This window comes from Anopheles bellator, chromosome 2 (assembly GCF_943735745.2).
Source record: "Anopheles bellator chromosome 2, idAnoBellAS_SP24_06.2, whole genome shotgun sequence".
Classification (NCBI taxonomy): domain Eukaryota; kingdom Metazoa; phylum Arthropoda; class Insecta; order Diptera; family Culicidae; genus Anopheles; species Anopheles bellator.
The window spans coordinates 49,897,805-49,919,116 of NC_071286.1; the positions used below are offsets into that span (position 1 = coordinate 49,897,805).

The 21,312-nt window shown below is 39.9% G+C and overlaps 2 protein-coding genes across 2 annotated transcripts; one reads left to right on the forward strand and one right to left on the reverse strand.

Moving 5' to 3' along the window:
• Positions 1-828: 828 nt before the first annotated feature.
• Positions 829-11,866, reverse strand: LOC131207653 (dystrophin). The gene is made up of 19 exons (XM_058200275.1): positions 10,801-11,866; positions 10,451-10,541; positions 10,259-10,379; positions 10,025-10,158; positions 9,833-9,926; positions 9,687-9,767; positions 8,180-8,503; positions 7,984-8,107; positions 7,718-7,869; positions 7,389-7,648; positions 6,983-7,219; positions 6,758-6,891; positions 6,408-6,637; positions 5,790-6,299; positions 4,879-5,466; positions 4,671-4,799; positions 3,550-3,661; positions 3,211-3,480; positions 829-2,858 (listed from the first exon to the last, which is right to left on the reverse strand). The coding sequence occupies exons 1-19, from the start codon at positions 11,864-11,866 to the stop codon at positions 2,758-2,760; spliced, it is 4,758 nt and encodes a 1,585-aa protein (XP_058056258.1). The 3' UTR covers positions 829-2,757.
• Positions 11,867-13,407: 1,541 nt separating this feature from the next.
• Positions 13,408-19,808, forward strand: LOC131209097 (thyroid adenoma-associated protein homolog). Its single transcript, XM_058202085.1, has 11 exons — positions 13,408-13,519; positions 13,583-13,650; positions 13,720-14,075; positions 14,137-17,158; positions 17,234-17,358; positions 17,476-17,629; positions 17,785-18,158; positions 18,242-18,979; positions 19,066-19,250; positions 19,309-19,478; positions 19,542-19,808. The coding sequence occupies exons 1-11, from the start codon at positions 13,408-13,410 to the stop codon at positions 19,776-19,778; spliced, it is 5,541 nt and encodes a 1,846-aa protein (XP_058058068.1). The 3' UTR covers positions 19,779-19,808.
• The last annotated feature ends 1,504 nt before the right edge of the window (positions 19,809-21,312 follow it).

Sequence of the window (21,312 nt, forward strand, 5' to 3'; positions counted from 1 at the left end):
CAATTCTCTTATTCGAGTCGTGCGGTCCTACCCTGCACCAGAAACAATGTTAATAACTATTACTTACTGCAACGGTGTGTTTTTATGGGCGGGATTGTTTGCCTCGCGGGTTTCGGCGTTTGCGCCTGTTACGCAGGTTTTTGAATTTGAACCCACGACCAGCTGCGTAACAACGACGGTGTATTAACGGAGCGGTCAATGCAATTGTTAATAGTAAATGCAAAATAGAAGTGAGTGCGTCGAGAATATCACACAGCCATATTTCCCAATTTTCTGCAACCAAAATTGTGTTTTATACATAAATCAGACGAATCAACCTTTCAAATAAATGCTCAAGCATCGAAAAATGTTCAGTCGTTTTTTTACAACCATGTGAAAAAAAGAACGCTACACGGCGTATCCTGTATAAACAATTAAGATTGTTATCCAAATTTGAGCGTTCATGCATTAACATTTACATTTACATTTTATGTTTTCAACAAAAAGCCCTAACCTCAGTGGGTGGCCCTAACATCATCAATATTGAGCGTTTACTTTCTCCTGTGTCAGTCTAAACCGATTTATAATTATTATCCCAAAGTATCACACGTGCCTGTGATACTACTTATTTTGAAAGAAGCTATGCTTTCAGTCCAGGATGACGCCGTATGCTACACTATAAGTATTGTTTCCTATCTCACAGGTTATCTAATATTGCAGTAACGGGTTAGACTTTGTTTTCTGCTATTCAGCATTATATAAATTAGGCCCATTACTTACAAACCACTCGTATTCGTACGGTCCACATTCGTATTCGTACACATTTTATACTTCAATACATTACTGGTTTTATTTTGCACATTTCACGATTATGTTTGGTACACTTTTAGCACATAATGTGCGATTGAATCAATGGTTGAACTTAAAAGCTAAATTTGAAATGTCATGTTTCAAAATCGAAACATAGTCCAAGAATATGTCCCCACCCATGTGCCAAGATTGTGCTTGTGCGTGTTTCTTATCAACGTTGTCGAAAAGTTACTGTCTTTTGTTAATATTTCTTAACACAAAAAGGGTAAACAACCCCAAATATATTTTTCTTTGTGAAACAGCTTATTAGACCAAGCGAACATATTCGTGGAAAAAAGTAAAATGATGTGAAGACGTATTCATAAATGGTTTGTGAACAAGGAAAACAATCAAACAAACAAATGAAAAGCATACTTTTGAAAATTGAAAAAGCGAGAACAATATGAGTACATTATGCTTCAACTATTTGAAGAGAAACAACATGGAAAACATACAACCAGTTTCGTCACAGTTGGATCTGTGGTGCCCTTAATGGCAGCGTTCGTTTCACAAAGCAGGTAACAAAGGTTCGATTAACGTTGCCACTGCAACCTGACGAGCTTTTCTAATATTGGACGTAGTATTCACTACCCTACCAGTTCAAAAACAGTCATGAAAACGCTGAATGCCTTGTTTGCATTTAATCTGGCGCCAGCAGTGTCGTGACAATAATTGTGTGTAATATTCATGATCTGATGCCCCTTTTAATAGCATTCATAGATAATAGGCAACGCAGTTACGATTTTACCTCTGGCACGTTAAAATCAGTTGCCTACCGGCACCGCATCGTTTCGCAGTCCGAGGATATCTGTTCGCGGCTGCTGAAGTCGCTGAATAGTAATTAGGAATCCAGACAGCCGCCTTCGGCATCACCGACATAATCAGCATCAAATCCATATAAAAAATGAAGCTCCACAAAATGACGGGGCGTGTACAATGCACCGAGTGAAGTTTTCGTTTAATTCTTTACCTCCCTAATCACTGTTTTACGACTGTAGCTGCCCTGAACAGCTATCGCTTGGACTTTATGTGAGCGAGTTCTAGCTGTAGGCAACAGACTTTACTAGTTTTTCTTTGTATCAAGCCAGCAATTTCTTAAGCAGTGTTTACTTGTAAGCAATGAAATGTTCCCATTTGGACTACACGTTTTCAGTATGTTTGATATGTATATTTAACTAAACGATTCAATTAAAGAGCGTAGCGTTAGAATATTTCTAATAAATCTAATTTTATGAACGGACTTAGTCTTACAAAGGATTATGATTTTTTTTCAATTGAGATTAAGTTATTGACAGATTTTAGATTTCCTTAAAAGGTTTGGAACAAACATAATTTAGTTTTATGTCTAAAAAGAAAATTGCAAGAAAAACATTAAAATGCTTTTTCAATTTTGGTACGTAACATAACGGTCAATAAAAAAATCTGTTAGCTCAATAGAATATTAATCTACTCTAATTAATTTCCAATCGCTCTTACTAACTGGATCAACATTTTGCACTGTTAGCTATAGCTCAATTGGTTTTGAATTGGAAAGTTCATTTTTGTGTTCCTTTTAACGTTTCATACTGAATGATTATTTATTAATGATAAGTTTGATATGATAAGTTTGTTATAATGCCAGGTTGTTATTCGTAATGACGATATGTATATTGGTACATGTGTTGATATACATATATAATTAGTTTTCGTAAGCAATACTGCTTGTAACTCATAAATGTTACTCTTATAATCAAATGAATGTGCATATTTCAAAAAACAAAACACTGCTACCTACAACTTCATTTGATTCCTATGTAATCGTAAATGTCTTCTTATTTTATGATTTTAATGCATAAAGCAAAAATAATTCATGTATATGTAAGATAAATTGATTACTGGTTATTGTTTCATTCACATATTTCGGTGATGATATGCGACGGTGATCAGCATCTATTGTTGTGCTGCTTGCTTTGTGTCTTCGTTTCGTTGCTCATCTTTCGTTTCGGTTGTCATTATATGGACTAGTTCTTCCACTGCTTTATTGAGGTCGTCTGGAAAAACGTTAAAAATGTAATCAAATGTATATGTTTCGAATAATAATAACACCTAATCATAATTTTTAAATGATAACGATTCTTTAAATATTGAATTAAAATATGCAATTATAATTACTGTTTCCTTCCTGTATATGGGTTCGTAGTGTTGAGTGGTCAGAGCTTACATCATTTTACAGTAAGCGGTTTCAATTGGTGCGACATTTATGAAACACAACATGGAAAAGAAAAGCATAGCATATTGAGCATGACGAGGAGTTAGCTGGCTTGCGATCACATTGTTTTCGTGTTATATTCTAATTTAAAACGAGCTGATGCACACAAACTCCCAAACATTGGGTACACTGACCTGCCATATGAAGCAAATTAGAATGAGGTGGCGGAGGAGGTCGCTCGTCCACCGTGTAATCTGTTCCCACGTGTGATTTATTGGCTCCCAATGCAACAGCAGATACTGCAGTCACTCCTGATGGCCCAGCACCTGGTGGTTTATCGTAGTTGTCTATGCTGTATTGTTCCCGCTGTCTGCCTTCATCACCAGCCATAGATAAGTACCCGTTGATGCTGCCAGCACCAGCCGAACCGTAAAAGGAATTTGTCTTCTGATTTAATTCAGATGCTATAAGAAACCATCAACGTGAGATAAAACACATAAAAAATCTGCAGCGACAACATTAATTCTACTTACAAATCTTTTGTTCATAATGTCCATTATGTGGAAATTTTGCTGGCGAATCCGTATTTAATTGCGATGCTGTCACGGATCGCGTTTGTAATGTTTGTGGTTTCAATGGCGTTGGCTGTACAAATCGAAAAATACTATTTTATTAAAAACTGCGTATTATGAAAACAATTAAATTGTTTGTAATGTCCAGCGGAGAAGAAAACAACACTCTATCGAACATTTTGCATGTTGCCTGTGATAAGCAGCAAAAAGTTAGTTGTTACAAGAAATAAAAGATTACGAAGGCAAAGCAAGGTGTTCGGAAAATTCAGAAGGCGTCAGGTCCACATTACACGGCATCACATTACAAAAGTACTCCTTGGTACATTCTTTGAAAAGAAAATAAAACACAATGCTATAAAATATACAACGGGAAGTATTCAGCAGAATCACAAAATCAAATTTTGGTGAAATATTCATCGTCCTTAATTTTTCCTATCAATTTCCTAAGGTTTTGGACACGATGGCCAATATCTTTCAATCGTACAACGCTCTAAGATGTGTAAGATTGCAATTACTCAACACGACATTAACATTATTTTCTGCGTGCAACTTCCAAGCTACAGTGGCTAGCGAGACAAAGTTAATTATCTGAACATAAGGATAACATGTGAAAATCTTTGCATATTATCTTTCCAATCGCTCTTTTAAGATGTTCTGATTGAACAAAGAAGATTCTAACATTAAAATTATAACGATTAAGTGACATTTTACTTAATCTCATTTACAGGTACACCTTTTTACAACTTACTAATTAATTCAGTTTGGCTGGTGACCGACGTGACAGGAGGTTGGCGCGGGGCTAATAACCTCGACCGTGTAACAATAACATTGTTACAGAAAGCAACAGAAGGTTAACATTGTCTCTGTTGCAGACCAAGACCTCTCGGCGGTTGTTGCCGGTTAAGTACATAGAAATACTAAGAGTTGGCTTAGTGTGCGTAGTGGTCTAAACAAGAGGATCTAATGAAAGTTAGTTTAGTATTTCATATAAGTTCAGCAACATTTACCAATAACTAACTAAGTTTACATTTTATCAATCATGTAAGTAAAATGCTTTTTTTGCAAAATTTCTATAAACTCACCTCATGTAATAATTGACGAAGCCGTTGCAGCTGCGCCTCCAGTTGTTTGTTGTGATCTTCCAATATTTGCATTCTTGCTTCCAGACGTCCTTTGTGCTGACGTAACAGCTTTGCTTCGGTCATCATATCCTAGGATAAAGAAGAGTAGTAGTAGGCGCGTTAAAGGGACTGCTGAAGTTGTAAATTAAAACATTAAAACATGTTTTACCGAGCCATTAGTTGAAGACACTGTCGACGATAGCGCTGCTGAGACATTTGTGGCCGAAGTCGGTGTCTTGTAACCTTCGTCCGGCGTCGTAATAGGTGTAGTTATTTTCTTTGCTTTTAACTTTTCGTATTCTGCCTGCAAATTTGCATTTTCCTCTTCCAATTCTTGTATCATCGTTTCTAGTTCTTCACGTTGCTCTGCTTCCATGGCTACCATCACTTGAACCGGAGACTTTGGAGCGCCACTACCTGGATTGGCTGCTCCAGACGTTACACCTGGTAGTGACTGACAGTACTGTGCAATTAGCTGATGCTCATCGTCACTGTCGGGTGTAGAGTTTGTGCGAGTGCCACATTCAACTTGCGCTAACCGCGATGCATACATTTCCAAGCGCGAATGCATATCATTTTGCAGTGTATGCGTACCAGCGTGTTGAGGACTTGGTATCGGACTTTCAAGCGCATCGCCTTCGAGAACACTCTGTACTGGTAGGTAACCTACCCGAGGATGTTTTTTGAAATACTTTCTACTCTTAAACTTGTTTCGCAAAGCTCTGGTGAAATCGCGAACATCTTCTGTTGAAGTGGCCTAAGAAAAAAGAAATCATTAGAATTACACATTGCCAAAGAGCAGCGACGCCTTGTACCCATCCCTTACAGCAAGACCAACGATACCAAAATTGGGAGCATCGCATGTAAAATCTTTCGAAGCAAGAATTCCCGGACTATTCTATTGAAAAACAGACAACAATCACTCCCGTCTGCGAAATGACCCTATTGACCCCTATTCGTTCGACATTCACTTATATTAACTAACATCTTTTAATCCCAAATTATATCTACAAACGGGTTTTTGATAATAAATAAGTGGAAGAGGTGGTATATGAGATTAAACGTTTCTATAATACATACCGTTGTACAGTACTCGTGCATTGGATGGCTTAACTTATGATTCTTAGTGCTGCGACCGGTGAAGAAACATTTTTGGCACATATCAAAATTGAAGCATTTTAGGCAGCGGTACCGGAACCCCTCAATTGGGTATTCCTTACAAATGTTACACTTGGCTTGATGTTTTGCCGATTCCGCTGCCACCAATCGGTGCAATACGGGAAGCCATACTAAACTTTGAGGTTCGTGCTGCAGCCAGCTTAAGAAGTGTTGTGCCTCTATCGCTGTTTCCAGCAGTTCGCCATTTTGACTAACGCCACCAGCCAACTCAAAGCATGATCGAACCGACGGTTCAATATTGGATCCACCAAACGCAGCCACCTCTCCTAGTTGACGAGGTACTTGGATACAATCATGCAATAATAGTCCCATTTTCCGCTGGTCAACTTTTTTTTCCAAGTCTGCTATTAATCGAAATAGGTAACGATATTTTTCTTCTAGATGACCACGGCACAAAAGAATCAATCCCACCTGCAACGATGGAAGCGTTAGCGCGAAAAAAAAACCAAAAAATCAGCATTCGGTTAACATACGGTTCTGATAATTTATCAGCATAAAGGAGTATCTTTCGGTCCTTACCTTAAAACTCAGCACTCTAATTTGTCCAGTTCGTTGAGAATCGTACACATTCAGTATCCAGTTGATAGCCAAATCAAGCATTATCGCCCGATCAGTTGGTTCGAGAGTAGTATACAACGAATTCAAGATCGTTGTCATATCAGGTATATCAATAAGCTTATCGTTTTGGGCTCTCAGACCATACCGATCGAATACCTCAATCGCCACGCTCATATTCAGACGGTCAAATACTGACGAAAACATTTTACATAAAAATTAAAAACAGATTCGTTGTACATATTTCACGGTTGATTTCGATTTTTCGATTACTTTCGATTTCGATTACTTTCGAATTTCGATTTTACTCTTACCGAGTCGTTTTTGAACTGTCCGAAGCTTTAAAGCAGTTCGATAAGCAGAAAAACGAACTTCATTCAAATCAGCCAGTGATTTCATTAACTCTATCATCTCCGGGTGATCCCAATGCGTGCTTTCGTGTTCGTGACTGTAGAAGATAAGAAGAAAGATATAGAAGAAGATAAATTCGATACAATGAAGTGATAACGATATTTAACGTTTAAAATACAGATACTCACTTTATATAGTAAGGCACATTTGCTGGCGTGACCGCACGTTCCCATGGTATTTGAACGCTCTTTTCCAAATCTGGGACAGTTGAACCAATCGCAACTATATGAAGGGGTTTCGAAAACTTACCCCCTTCTCCCAAATGACCACCAGCAACCGTGCTATCTACACCACCACTGTGCACATCGGTACTCAGCTGTAATACTTTAAACCGCTCCTCAACTGCAATGTGCAGTAACTTCATGCTAAACAATTATAAGAAATAAGAGTCACATTGTCAGTCTTGTAAATATTGGACATATTTTTTCAAAATTAAAATCTAACTACTTTCATGTGATTATAAATGTGATGCAGATTATTGATGATAGTGATGCTATCAAATGATCTGTTAACAAAACAAGTGTCTTATTTTACCGTGTATTGATATCTTCTAGCTTAGCAAGATATGGGCTTGGTACGATGACATGACATGAAGAGAAAAAATTCTGTTGCTCATTACAGTCGTCCAGTAGTGCGTTAGCCGTAGTTAATTTATCTCTGAGCCGCTGCAGATGCTGTGCCTCTTCTGTTGTGTTTCCTGCAACAAGTGGCGTCGTCCAGGAGTGCGTTATAGTTTCAGCCGAGGCTACGCGCGAACTAAGATCTTCGAGAACTTTTTGAAATTGCCGCATTTTCTATAACATGTATAAGCGCATTACATTACATTAGCGCATTACACCAGTTACTTCGTATGATCAACTAACCGTAATATTTTCATCCAATCGGTGCTTCCACTTGTCGCAACGTTCAATAAGAATTGTCCACTGTTCAGATAGCTTGTTCACTTCTCTACGTATGCTACGGCTAAGAATTCGATTCTGCTGTTCGGAAGAGATGTACATAGTCTCGTCGATAGCTGTTCAAGAAAGTGATTAATCAAAATTTACTTTTTCCTGCATATGATTTGGTGGCTTTTCTTGAGTTTGTGTCGCATTTGCCATTCCACATGAATCTACGCCAGTTTATTTACCTTCTGAATCACTAGTATCCGAGAGCGGTGACTCATTCGATATGTATTGCCTTCCATTCATTAAATTGTTCTCAATGATTGATCTCTTATCATCCAACTGTCGCCGAAAAGCTTTATGCTCGTCCTGCAAATGACAACGTATCGTGATACAAGCAGCAAGCACGAAAATTCTGTGTTTTATAATATTTCTACGTACTAACTGCTTTTGCAAGCTATTAGAATCTCCGTTGATCGATCCGAATCCAATCGAAGAAAGTTCGGTGTTTTTTCTTATCACCCACTCGGTGAGCTCGCGTGAGGATAACAACAACGCATTCCAATGTTCGGAGTTGGATTCCAAACGATTGCGGATGGCAGCGCTGCGTGAGTTCAGATGACTCCAACGTTGATTCATTTCATCCAGCTTACGTTGTAGCATGACCGCATCCTCCTGGGATGTTAACGAGCGCAATAACTTTCGTCCAGTACTGTCCAGGCCTTCATACACCTTGCGATTTGAATCGATTTCTGTTTGCAAATCCTGGAGCATTACAGAAAGTGAGAAACGCGAAGAATACGGAAGCTCCTAAGGAAATTCAAGCTGAAATCCTTGAACAAACCTAGACTCACCATATTCCACACCTACACGCATTCGTAGTCAGACAGTCAGAAATAAGCTGCGCGAACAGACAACCAATGTCTGCGCAAAACCATAGTCACACTCGTATACGACGGAAAAAGGGTTGCGCAAATGAAACACAATGAGCAGTTTCAAACAGCAGAAAACATGAAAACGGGATTTATCTTAAGCTGTTTTCGACTAGGACCTCCAACGACACATTCCACACCCACACCCAACTGAGATGGGCTTCTGATTATTTTACCAGCCGCGTACAACTCTGTCGTTGAGAGGACTACAAAACGCTAAGGCAGTTCAATGTAAATACCACGAGCTAGCCCAAACGATTCGCTTTTCGTTGTTAATAATTCGGTTTGTTGACAAAACTTGTAAAGGAATTGTTCGTTCGAAGCTATTTTGATCACCCTTTTGCACTGTTCCAAAAATAGAACCTGTTTGACAGCGGCAACTTGAATTGCTATAAGAAAATGCTATAAAGAAGGGCGATCATTTCTGGAAAATGAAAACCATTTCTCTATACAACGCTACCTCGTTAAAACATAATCGATCTGGGCGACGTAAACTGTGCAAACTGAAGCCAACTTATTCTTCTATTTTCCTACATCTCCGGCACAACTCCAAAATGAAAAATCCGAGTAGATCCGAGTAGATCCGAGTAGATCCGAGTACGTCAATTATTTTGACCATGCCCTTCAATTGTATGGCTCAATTTTTAGAGAAGCTGTTCAATGTTTCTATATATTCACTAGCAAAAGTGAAAGTACTTTAGAAAAGTTTGTAAATTAAACATGGACTTGAAAGCAGCTGTAGCAATGTTTATTAATTATAGAATAGGGCCGAGGACACCCCATACGCTAACACATCCATAACCTTCGAATTAGTAAGAAATCGGACATTTATTTCAAAATAGTTTAGTCTATGAATCTGTTATGAATTTAAATTCAAACAATTTACTCTAGACACTCGTATTCCCTACGGTGTTACATACCTCATTTACAACACATACACACCACATTCACTTAAAAATGTTCACTAAAACAAGTCGCGCAGAGTAATAAAATATCATTACTTTTATTACACTCACCTTCAAACAATGGGGATTCCGTTCAACTTCGGACTCGGTATTTTCACACAACGATTCGACTTCACTTAGCCAGCCGAGAAACTACAATAGAAATCCGATTTTAAAATATCAGTCGTAAGTACAGAATGAACATAAGTATGACTCACCTGTTCGAAGGTTCGATCGAAGGTTTGTAGTGAATGCATCGCAGCATGCAGTTGCTTGCCACGTAGAATAATCGAGTTATTTAAGTTGTTGTACCTGTAATAGAGTGGAATGATTTTAGTGAGGATAACAGTAACAAATCAATTTCTGTCAACGAGATTTCTCCGATAATCTCCATACACAGTTCTACGGACCTCAGGTTAATAGATTCTGTCATTCGTTTAATTCTAGATGTATCGTCGCACTGGTAAACCGATATCAGCTTTTGGGTCAACTGATTGAATATCTCAATTTGCTTATTAAATTTATGTAGCTCCGCATGGAAAGACTAAAACGAAGTATTAATAGTGTATATGAGATCGAATTGGTAATGAATGCTTTCACGAGGAAATATTCGCTCCAATTGGTGCCTTCTGCATTCAAAATACCTTCTGCTCTTTTTGTTGAATCTCCAAAACATCTGCCGTCATTGCCACTGGTCCCATGCGTTCCGTTATTGTCTCCATCCGGCATAACCAACCATCTATTTCCAACCTTTTGCCCTCGTACCTGCCCAACAGAAGAGTATTGAAAAAGCTATTGAGTATTGGGAAAACGAAGCATCGACAATGTTTTCCTACCTTTGGGAATCACCGAGCATTGCCGTTAGTTGGGTTTTTCTCTGCACTACCGATTGCGTTGAATCTTCCCAATGTTCCTTCATCCGGGCAGCTTTAGGCAAGCATTTACAATTATTTAAAAAAATCTCGCCTAGCGGCTTCAAAGCTTCTACTTCTTAGTTCTTCGAGATATTTGATTTGTTGGTAGAAAGTTTTGAAATACTACAGTACTATTTTTCAACATTTTAACATTCAAGCCTAACATTCAAGCCTACTTTAATTTCTTTACTTTTACCACCAATTTTAAACCTATAGATAAATCCGTTCTGCTACATGCGGGGTAAGAGGTGGGCTTAGTGCTAACAGCTTACCTGTATTGTTCATGGAGAAAAGACTTTCATCATGCGACGAACGTCTTCTTGAACGAAGATCGTCTTTGGAAAGTCCCATTTGGCGGTTCAAACTATTTGTTTCCTTGTTTCGAGCGATGACTGGTAGTAGTTGTTGTTTAATGAATTCCATCTCTTGGGAACGCTGGCGCTGACTGCTACTATATTGCAGCTCAAGGGGCAAATGGCGATCCAGTGAACGGAATTGGTTCTCCATCGGACGTTGATATATGTTGTTATGTTCTGTGCCGTTAATAGCATGGTCGCTGCTCATACTTCCTGTTGTACCTGTGTCGAAACGAAGCTTTTCCATACTAACACCACGCTCTAATCCGATTGGCCGTTGGTTCTGATCGAACCGATCAAACTTAAATCCTTGTACCATACCAGAGGATGTAGATGTTGGTGTATCAAACGAATTCTCGAGAGATGTAGTCGATCCTATATTGGTCGGAAGTTGGTTTATCAAATCTATCCTTCCAAATTTCATCCCATGAGATAATTTGGATGATTCCTCAACATCTATAGAAGACCGTAGACTCATTTGTTCCTTGATCGCTCGTTCGACGTTTCGGAGACCACTTTCTATACCTCGCAGAGCGTCCTCGGAGCCATAGTCTTCTAGTTTAGCCTGCTTTGGCGCGGATTTCATTAATTCCGACTGAGATTTCGTTGGCCCTGATGTATTCACGTCTGAACTGGGCACAGTACAAACTGGCGCCGGATGTGGAAAAGCACCAGCTACGTTATGATTTCCTGTTTTCTTCGGCACTGGTGGAACTTTTGCCGGCACAGGAGCGACATGTTGTGGTACAATCGATGACATAGAGTTGATTTTAGTGGTATCATCCCTATTTACTGCCCCAATGGTGGTAGGCCGCTTAATCAGATTTTTCGGTGGTACTTCCGGTGCTTTCACACTAGCTGCACCGGCACGTACCGGAATTTCAGGAGGAGTAGCTTGACTTGGTCGAAATAGTAATCCATTCGGACCATCAACACCAACCCCACTGGTTCGCGAGTACACTGCAGCTGGTTGTTGTTCCATTATTGTTCCAGTAAGTGGCTCACCAAACAGCTAGGTAGATAATAAAAACTGGACAACACTACTTCTTAAACACCATGGGACCAGCTTGAGAAACTTAACGATAGAAGTAGTGAAAAATGTTAAAAGATGCTCGGATATGGAATCTCTCCAATAAATAAGATGACTGTTTTGGGCGGTGAATGAGGATTGTTTTGCAGCTTCATTGTCGGTTTCAGACGCTTCATGTGAAAAAGGTGTAGAAAATGAAGAGCGAATGGGGACAAACCGAACTAAAACGAGGGTTGTGTCCTATCAATTCTTAAGTGTTCCAAAGCTCACATTAAATAAATTTCTTGCCCTACATAGATTGTTAACACAGCACATTTGCTGACCGGTTAGATACGTTTTTGCACTCATCTAAATTGTTACAAATGTCTAGTTTCGAATATGTTACTGAAACACAATATTGTTAATGAAACATCACATAAAGGCACCACTCTGAGTGAATATATTTGTTTGGGCTTTAACTTGAATGATTTAAAACTAATGCAAATATGAAACACTGTTCAGTACCAATAATTTTCTACTGTTTCCTGGTATAGCCACGACCGATTACTGGATTCAGCCTTTTCGAGAGCCGAAGCATACCGACCTGCTTCAACCAACAACAGAACATGCGCAATGATGAAAAATTAGGTCCACCCTATTTTACTGGATGGAAACCGTATCTTTCCCTCTTCGTTCAGTTAATCGTAAAAAACTTCTAAAAGTCTTCTCAAGTCGGCCAAAGCCGGCGAAAAGAAACATGCTCAACATTATCATTTTCTTTGGGCTTCGACTCACCACTAGGAAAAGTAAGGTCGTTGGCCATCCTAGTAATGAATTAATTGCAATATGAAACAAAAAGATAATTTTCTTCTAAATCACGCACGTGTTTAGTAAAAACGTCGTTACGATTGTCGTTATCGTTATCGACAATCGTTAATAAATCCTAAAATGTTTGTAAAATATCCGGCGTGCGTTTAGTAGAATGCTGAAACATAATGAATTTCCTCACGCGCTTTTGCGCAAAACGTTGTGTGCGTGTGCGATCTATGGTTGGATTGGTGCGATCAGTTCCGCGCACATCCGCCAGAGGCGCTAGTGAGACAATTTCTAAGCCGAGTTTTGCTCCATGCTTCGTTAAAAAATGCCAGCGCCGTATTTTTTGCCATATTTTCTTGCATGAGAAAAAGCCATATTTTGGATTTGACAGCCGTTGTCAAATCGGTAGAGACGAACAAAAGTTTTTGCAACAAGCAACAAAACAAGATTTTTGTGCGACCGTGGTAAAATCAACATACAATCAACAACTACCAGAGACGATTTTTACGTGATCGAGCAGTGCGTGAAGGCGTAAATTTAAGGAAAACTGCGAAGTTTTCATTCAAAGGCCTGGACGTCTTTGTACTGTGCAGAAGCGTAGCGTCAATCACTTTTTACAGATAAGCCTGAGCATTCCAACAAACAATAGCGTGCTTTTGTAAGCCTCAGGACGGTTTCCGGCAGAAAGTATTGTCAATATGAATGGATTATCTCTCCGTATCTCGAACGTGAGGGCTAGCGAGAACGTAAAGAAAAATTCCGAAACTCGCATGGATCTCTTCCAAGTGCCTTCTGCATATTTGAAAACTGGTAATGAAAAACGTATATTCCATGTATTTGCGCAAGTCTCTCATACTGTTTTGTGCTTTGCAGATAATTCTTTTTTAGAACAAGTAAACACGTCAGAAACCATTGAAGACCAGATTAAGGTGCTAAAAGAGGTTTGTTCTTTGAAGTGATTTGTACTGAAAATTTCAAGAACGCTGATTTGCGTTGAATTGTGTTTGTAGTACTCCTCGTTTGTTGCTGGGTTGGAAGAATCGTTACAAAATCATGTTCAAACACTGGCTAACCTGTTGATGGAAACACCGCTGAAGCACGCCGTTCGCAATGCCATCGCCAGATCGTTGAGCAATCTCACCGTAAGTCGGGAGCTAGTTGCATCCTGCATTGCAAACAGCATTAAGGCGCGAATAGAGCAGGATTCATGTAGCAGTACAGAACCGCCACGACGTAACTCCACAATTTGCAACATAGGAAGCTGCTTTGAGAACTTCAAAGTAGGAAGCGAAGCAATACGGCTAAGCTTACAACAATTGTTACAGTTTCTCAACAAATCGGTTGTAGTGTATTTAGAAAAAATGGGGTAAGAATATTTGTTCATTACCTAGAACGAAAAGAAGGATAACTTTTGTAATTTATTCTAGCAATCAGATATCACCCTCTGATAAAAGTGAGTTGTGCCTGTTTATACACTCAGCAATACGGACTGCCATTTCATGCTTTCAGCAGTTCCCTGATCAGCTCAAAACAACTTACGAGGGTGAAAAGAACATTGAAAAAATTGTGCTAATATGCTGGGATCTGCTCGAAAATCCGGAGATCCCGATGGATACCAAAACGAACTGCGGCATACTAATAGCGATGAATGCAAATCTTGAGCACCGCTTTTTGCGACTTGCACAGCGTGTGTTCGCGGAAGACAGCTCAGCGAAGCAGATGTGTCTGGTTAATGGTATTATTTGCACGATCGAAGCTGAACATTTCATTGGTCCTGAATGGAAGGGTATCGAAATTCTTCACCAAGCTGCCACGATACTCAAGGAAATATCCGAAGAAAACTCGGTGGAAATAAGCATCGTGCTAGGAACGACGCGTGGCTTTTTCCAGTTGACGAAAAAATTGCTTGTTTTGAAACTAGATGGCTACAACACTGTGGAGCGCAAGGAACTAGTAGACATTCTTGCCATCAATTTACGTTATTCGCTCTCGCATCTTGACCATTACGTCGACAGCATACGACACATTTCGCGAGATCTCTTAAAGTGTACGATTCAGTTGGGCACACGCTTGGACGATACTTTGAACAGCATTATTTATGACTACATCCGTAATGGTTCAATCAACATAAACACCAAGTGTGTCCTAATTGGAGCCATATCTTCGATACTTAAAGCGAAAGAAGTGCTTCGTGCCATTCCACATGTTCCAGAGTTTTTACTACGGTCGCTTACCCGTAATGATCACGCCAACACAAACCTTCATATCAACAATTGCTACGAAGCGTTGATGATGTCTTATGCATACGAAGACAATAAACAGGAATGGTTTACACGATGGATCAATCCAATACTAAAGGAAATTATGATAGGCAAAGATGGCACCCATGAAGGACCCATTCACATTGGATCGGCAGCAACAGCAACGATGAATAGTTTATTGGATGATTCCATATGTGATAGCGTCGGAAACAGCGGAGGCAGTACGAACGATGTAAAAGATACCCTGCACGACCTAATTCGCAAAGCGATTCGTGCATATCCGGACATAGCGATACGCATGATTGACAGTAAAATCGGCATAAGCTTCGGGCTAATATTGTCCTCGCTAGGCATTGCTCGGAAGAGTGGTCTTTTCGATACGGTACACTCTTCGGAAGAAATGTGGAAAAATCTTCTTTCCTATTCCGACATCAGACAGGCAATGATTTCGTCTGACGATTCGACGCGTATGTCTGCACTGTACCTGATCACGGAATGCCATAAAAGTACTGAAATATTCACACGTCAAGATCTGGAATGTATTCTATTTTTTCTTGAAATTAATATTAACGTGCAGGCCGCATCGTTACGACAGAAGATTACGTCTTGCATGAAAAGTGCACTAAATCGGTTGCGATCAGGATTTTTGAGCATCATCAAAAAGTCGGATATTGACGGAAAAAGCCACTATTATTATGATTTCGTAAAACGTCTGCATGAGTTCTGCATCGAGAGCCAGTTTCTCGGGGCGAATTTCAGCCGGCGTGCCATCTCATTTCAGATTTTGCTGCAACTTTTACAAATTTCGTCCTACATTTTTTACGACGATGAAAACACGAGCATGTGGAATGAGCGGCAGGTACGCTTGCTGCTTGCAGCATTGAATGATAGCTATGAATCCAACAAGCACCATTCGCTAAAAGTGTTGGCCTTTTGTCCGAAGCAATATATCGAACGGCTCAACGTAGAACTTAATTTTGATGTTACCAAAAAGCTCATGGTCAGCCCACGACCTAACGATTCATTGTCCGCCGCATATTATCTTGAGTATTTGTGCTTCGTGAACAGTACGATAGAAGGTCCCCGATTAAGTGTGGAATCGCCAGATGCAATCAACAACAATCCAACGAAGCTGTTTCGTTGTTTTCTCTGGTGTGAGGATATTCTAATGCAAGGCCTGAGCATAGCAAATAATTCACTGTTACGAGCCTCACGCGAAAATCCTATGTTTGGTGCGTTAATCTGTATTCGTCATCTGCTTAGCAAGCTGGACCTTAAAGAAATCTCTCGTGAAGAATGCTGGCGGACGTCTATCTCGCGTCTTATAAAGACTTGCGACAGCATAACGAAAGTGGTGTCGGTAGTAACCAACAAGTCTACGCCTGAAGGAACATACTTGGAAGAATTCGAAGAAGCAATGGTGAGCGATGACACCTGTGCCGACATTGAAATGAGTGATGCTGATGATGTGAACGAGCGTGAGTCGGCAACGGTTAATAAGGCACTAGGAAGTGACGCAAAATCAGGAACAACTTCGCAAATGCTATTGCTTTGTTCATGGCGTACGATTAAAGAAGTTTCACTTATATTAGGGGACATTGCTTCTCGTTCTCCCATCCAAAGTGATGCAGACACAGGAGGTAGTGTTGGTTTGATCTCATGCCAACAGATTCTGAGCATCGGAAATCAATTCATTGAACTTCTGTCGGAAACAAAACATCGCGGTGCATTCGAGCAAGCTTATGTTGGTTTTTCAAAAATTTGTCTTCGTCTCTGGGGTTCACCTTACGCCGAGTTACACCAGTTACCTATGCGATGGATAAGACAGCTCATCAATGTAATCACTGGTGTGGGAGGGCCGTGGAAAGCTGATGAAATCACTGCAGAAATCGGTGAAATTAACATCGAAGAACTATGCATTACACGGAGAAGTGCAGGCATTCCATATATCATACAAGCGCTGATTACCTCGGAGCTACAAGTCAGCACTACTACAGGTCTACAATTTTGCATGAAGGCACTGCTAGAATTGTGTCACTCCAACACAGCCAGTAGCCAAAAGAGAACACACTCGCTGAATATTCTGCGCTCACTGTTCCGTTCGACCGACCTCGGAGAACCGGTGGGTGAATTTATATCAGAAGGCATAATGTGTGCAATAAATGGATACGAAGCCGAGTCGTGGTCGGTAAGTACATGCATGGTAATAACTTAGTTTGTCATAGGATGTGCTATTAACATTGCAAACATGCCATTTTGATAGGAACGAAACTCTTCAACACTGCTTTTTTCTGCGCTAATGGTTCGAGTGTTTGGAGTCCAAAGAAGCAAGGATCCAGAAAATCTCAACATTCGTAACAAGATGACTGGGAGAATATTTTTCCTAAGGTACTGTATCGAAATTGATTTAACCTCATGACTTGAGATCATAACTACTCTAAGCCGCAACTACAAAGTGGTTTAAATACATTTGTTTTTTTATTTGTTTGTTTTATCCTTTTGAAGATATCCCCTGCTTTACGATTACTTCGTCTTGGAACTGGAAAAAGCAAGCAAAACTATCATCAACGGGCGAAGAAGTAAAAAATTACACCCTTTGCTATTGTTGCTCAGTCGCCTCTATCCCTCAGCTCTCGAAGGAAGTGAATCGAATTTAAAGGTAATACATCTTTGAATTACTTTTCCTTTTTTGTAATTACTCAGCTTTTTCTTTAAATATTGAACATTGACGGCTCGGACAGGTACCCTGATAGGGACCGAACGAAATTTAATCATGCATTTTACATTTTAGAGTTATTTGTTTTGTATTTTTAGCTCTCTCGTTTCGTCCCGCTCGTATCAACATGCTCTGGTTGTGCAGAATTGCAAACACGACATTTGGCTGCCAAGATAATTTCCATAATTGTCTCACCGGATCTCGTGTTCGATAGGATATGTTTACTGTTGGAGAGTCTCAATCGTTCGAATAATCGGAACATCAACCCAAATTCGCTACACGGTGCACTTTTACAAATATTGTATCTCGTGAAAACTAAAAACCCCGCTTTGGTGACTGCGGCTACTTCCAGTGGACAGCTAAACAACTGGATCGAACTCTATACAGCTATCTCGAACTACTTGTTCGAAGTGAAGCCTAACTTTGTTATCTACAGTACTATACTAGATATACTGTTGGAAATACTATCACGGTACACATTACAACTCTAGTTGTCACTGTTTTTGCCATTTACACTTATAAGTACAACTTTTCTGGTTTTATTCTATCATACAGATGTCAACAAATCATAATGGCAGAGGATGAACAGTTCATGGACGACCTTAGCAACATCTTAGATTATCTTGTGAACTTGGCTAACCATCGTCTGTTTTATGGCGAACCGTTAGTACAGCCAAAAATCGTACTTTTGAAAACATTTATGTATCTTTATAGTGAAGATAATTCTACGGCCAGAAATGCGGAATGTTTTTTGCTAAGATGTGAACGGGAAGGAGAGACGAAGCCATCGAGGGAGTATATAGAAGCTATGCTAACCAACGCATTGATGGTATTGGATATTGAACATATAGGAAAACACTGTGAGGAATATGATATCACTCCCGCCGAAGTGTTTTACTTTCGTAACATTTGTGGATTGAAACCGGAGCGATTACGCTGGCTAAGGACGGAACTACTTCGTTCTCAGGCATTCCATGCTAGTTTACGCAGGTTTATCGATTGTGATAGCGGTGCATGTCAACCGCAACCGTACACGATCCAGGTCAAAGCATACCTGGTCTTGAGCTACAGTGCAATCGCCGTAACAAATGTACTTCTTGAGGGCAAGTGTGGCCGTGAGGCTCTGCAAAAGTTGTACCGAACGGCTAACAGTCAACCGCATCAATTGCGTAGTGCCATATTCCGGTGCCTGAAACGGGTACTGCAGAGCGAAGTAAAAGTATCAGGAGATTTTTCATTAAGTGTAGATTTTTTGCCGTCGCTAGCAGCTGCATATCAATCAAAATCCACCCGGTAAGGAAACAACAACTGATTATGTTGAGTTATTACATTTAGCAGTATCTATTCATCTGTTCCAATCTTTTTTTTATTCCTTTAAGATTGACGGCAGTGGAGTGTTTACATACTGTGGGAAGGCGAATTTTTGAAGGAAAATTAATCAACCAGTACATCAACTTCAGTTGTGCCGTATTGGAGTTGCTCAATGATGATGAATCCGCCATCCGTAATAAAATGTCACAAGTTGTTAGTCAATTGCATCAAGTGGTAGAAAAAATTAAACAAAGTAGGTGAATTATGGCAATGCTTGAATATTTTTAACAATAAGATGTCTTTATTTACAGAGCCGCTGGTGGCAACGTACGCACAAAGCGCGTATTTAAGGTTACTCACAAAAACGATGTTAGCTCACAAATTCACTTTGAACCAAGTGGTGGCTACCATCGTGGCAATACTGTTCGTGAAAGAACAGGAAAGGGAAGATGACACTGTAAATATCGATGAACTAACGGAGGTAAGTTTGCCGCCACCAATTAGTATGGAGGGTCATATTGATTGAATTCATTGATTTTTTCAGTTTAAAGTTTTCGACAAAAATGAAGTTAACATATATGGCGAAAACGAGCTGATGCGAGAGTACTGTATAGCAGAAGTTCAGCACTTAATGTCACAATGCGAAGGCTACAATCTGGACAGCAACGTCGACAAAATTCAGAAGCTTGTGGACAAGCATCTAAAGCAACCAACCTGCGTACGGTCGTTTCTGAATACCACCGCAAAACAGCCATCGAAATTGATCGGCATTTCGTTGTAAAAAAATCAAATCTGTAAAATAATGTTAAAATCCGTGTGCAAAATAAAGTGAAGATTAAATTGAGTATGAATAATGGATGTGATGGTCCAATGAATAAATATGGATCATTGTAAAAGAATTTTCCAGTCCAGGCCATTTAAAGCATCCGGTACGTATTGCATAACAGCAAGTATAAATTGTGTTTAAAAACCTTCCTAGCCAAACTAGGCCTTCGGACTAATATATTTGGTACTAATTGTCAGGGTTGCGAAACTGCCGATATTGTTAGGCAAAAATGTTAGCATAATCTGCCGGCTTGCGTACGCATCGGAAAATGTCGTTTGTCGTGAAACGATTCGGTCGGTTGTATATTTTATAGAAGCGCTAAAAACGGTAAAATCGTTGGCCCGACAATTCGTCCTGTCATGATAGTGCTCATGCGCTACAGTCACAAATACACTACCACATATGTTACACCCGAGCTTTGAGAAAATCATTCGGGCTATTGAAGTTTTGGAATAAACTCATGGCCAGCGAATCGATAGTCGCAATCTTGGTCAGCATTAGAATCACTTTTGCATAGCTATTTTAGTCGCGGACTACAGTGCTGTAGAGTGAATAGTTATATTAGCAACATGCGCCTTATTTGTTACTATTTGCCAATTCGTTTTCGTGTTTTAGGTTGTTCTTCCCTAAAGCTGGTGCATTGTACCTGTTCGACCAAATGCAATCTTCCTGTTAAACATGGAGCAATAGTAAATTAACAGCCTTTTAACTCGCATGCGGAAAGGTATGCCGGCCATACGATAATAAAAGGATGAGAAGGCTGATTTGCAGCGAAAACATAATAACGAAAGGTGCGTGCCACATGATCCAATTCGTCGGTTTTCCTTGTTCAGTAGTCTGAAGCGGGTCGAAAGTGTGTGGTCTTCGTCAATTGCAGTTTAGTCGTTCAATACCGAATATTGAGAACACGGAAACACAGAAACTGTGTCAGAAAGAGAGTCAGTGTGAATGCATGAAAATGTCTCAGTGTGTTCCAGTCGTTATGCCATTATAGCACGAATCAAATGATCGAGTTAATTTCTCCGCTGCTACAATTTCAATTCGTACAACGTTTCGCTCTGGTGGCCTTAATTTCCGAGGTACGAAAAAGGCCTAGTGAATTGAAAACCATCGTGCAAAAGGGCACCGCGTGATTCTCTGTATGTGTGTGTTTATTGAAAAATCCTATGTGGGCTCGTTATATGTCGTTTTATGTCGCTGGCTTTCGACGTCCCTCTTTGCATCACTGTTGAGTCCTGCTTAATATGTGCCTGCTCTAATTAACGAAATCTAGTGATGCGCCAACGCGACGGCAACAACCTCGAAACTGACTTCCGACGTTTGAATTGCAGCCGCCACAGTTTCAGCAACAGCGAAATTATCGGTGCCTGATAAAGGAATCAATACATGCATTGCATCACACCTTCACCGTCCTTTTCTCGATGGCTGGTAGTCACGACGGGACTGGTGCATTAATCGGTGGTTAATAAAAGAGGTAAGACCCTTTCCG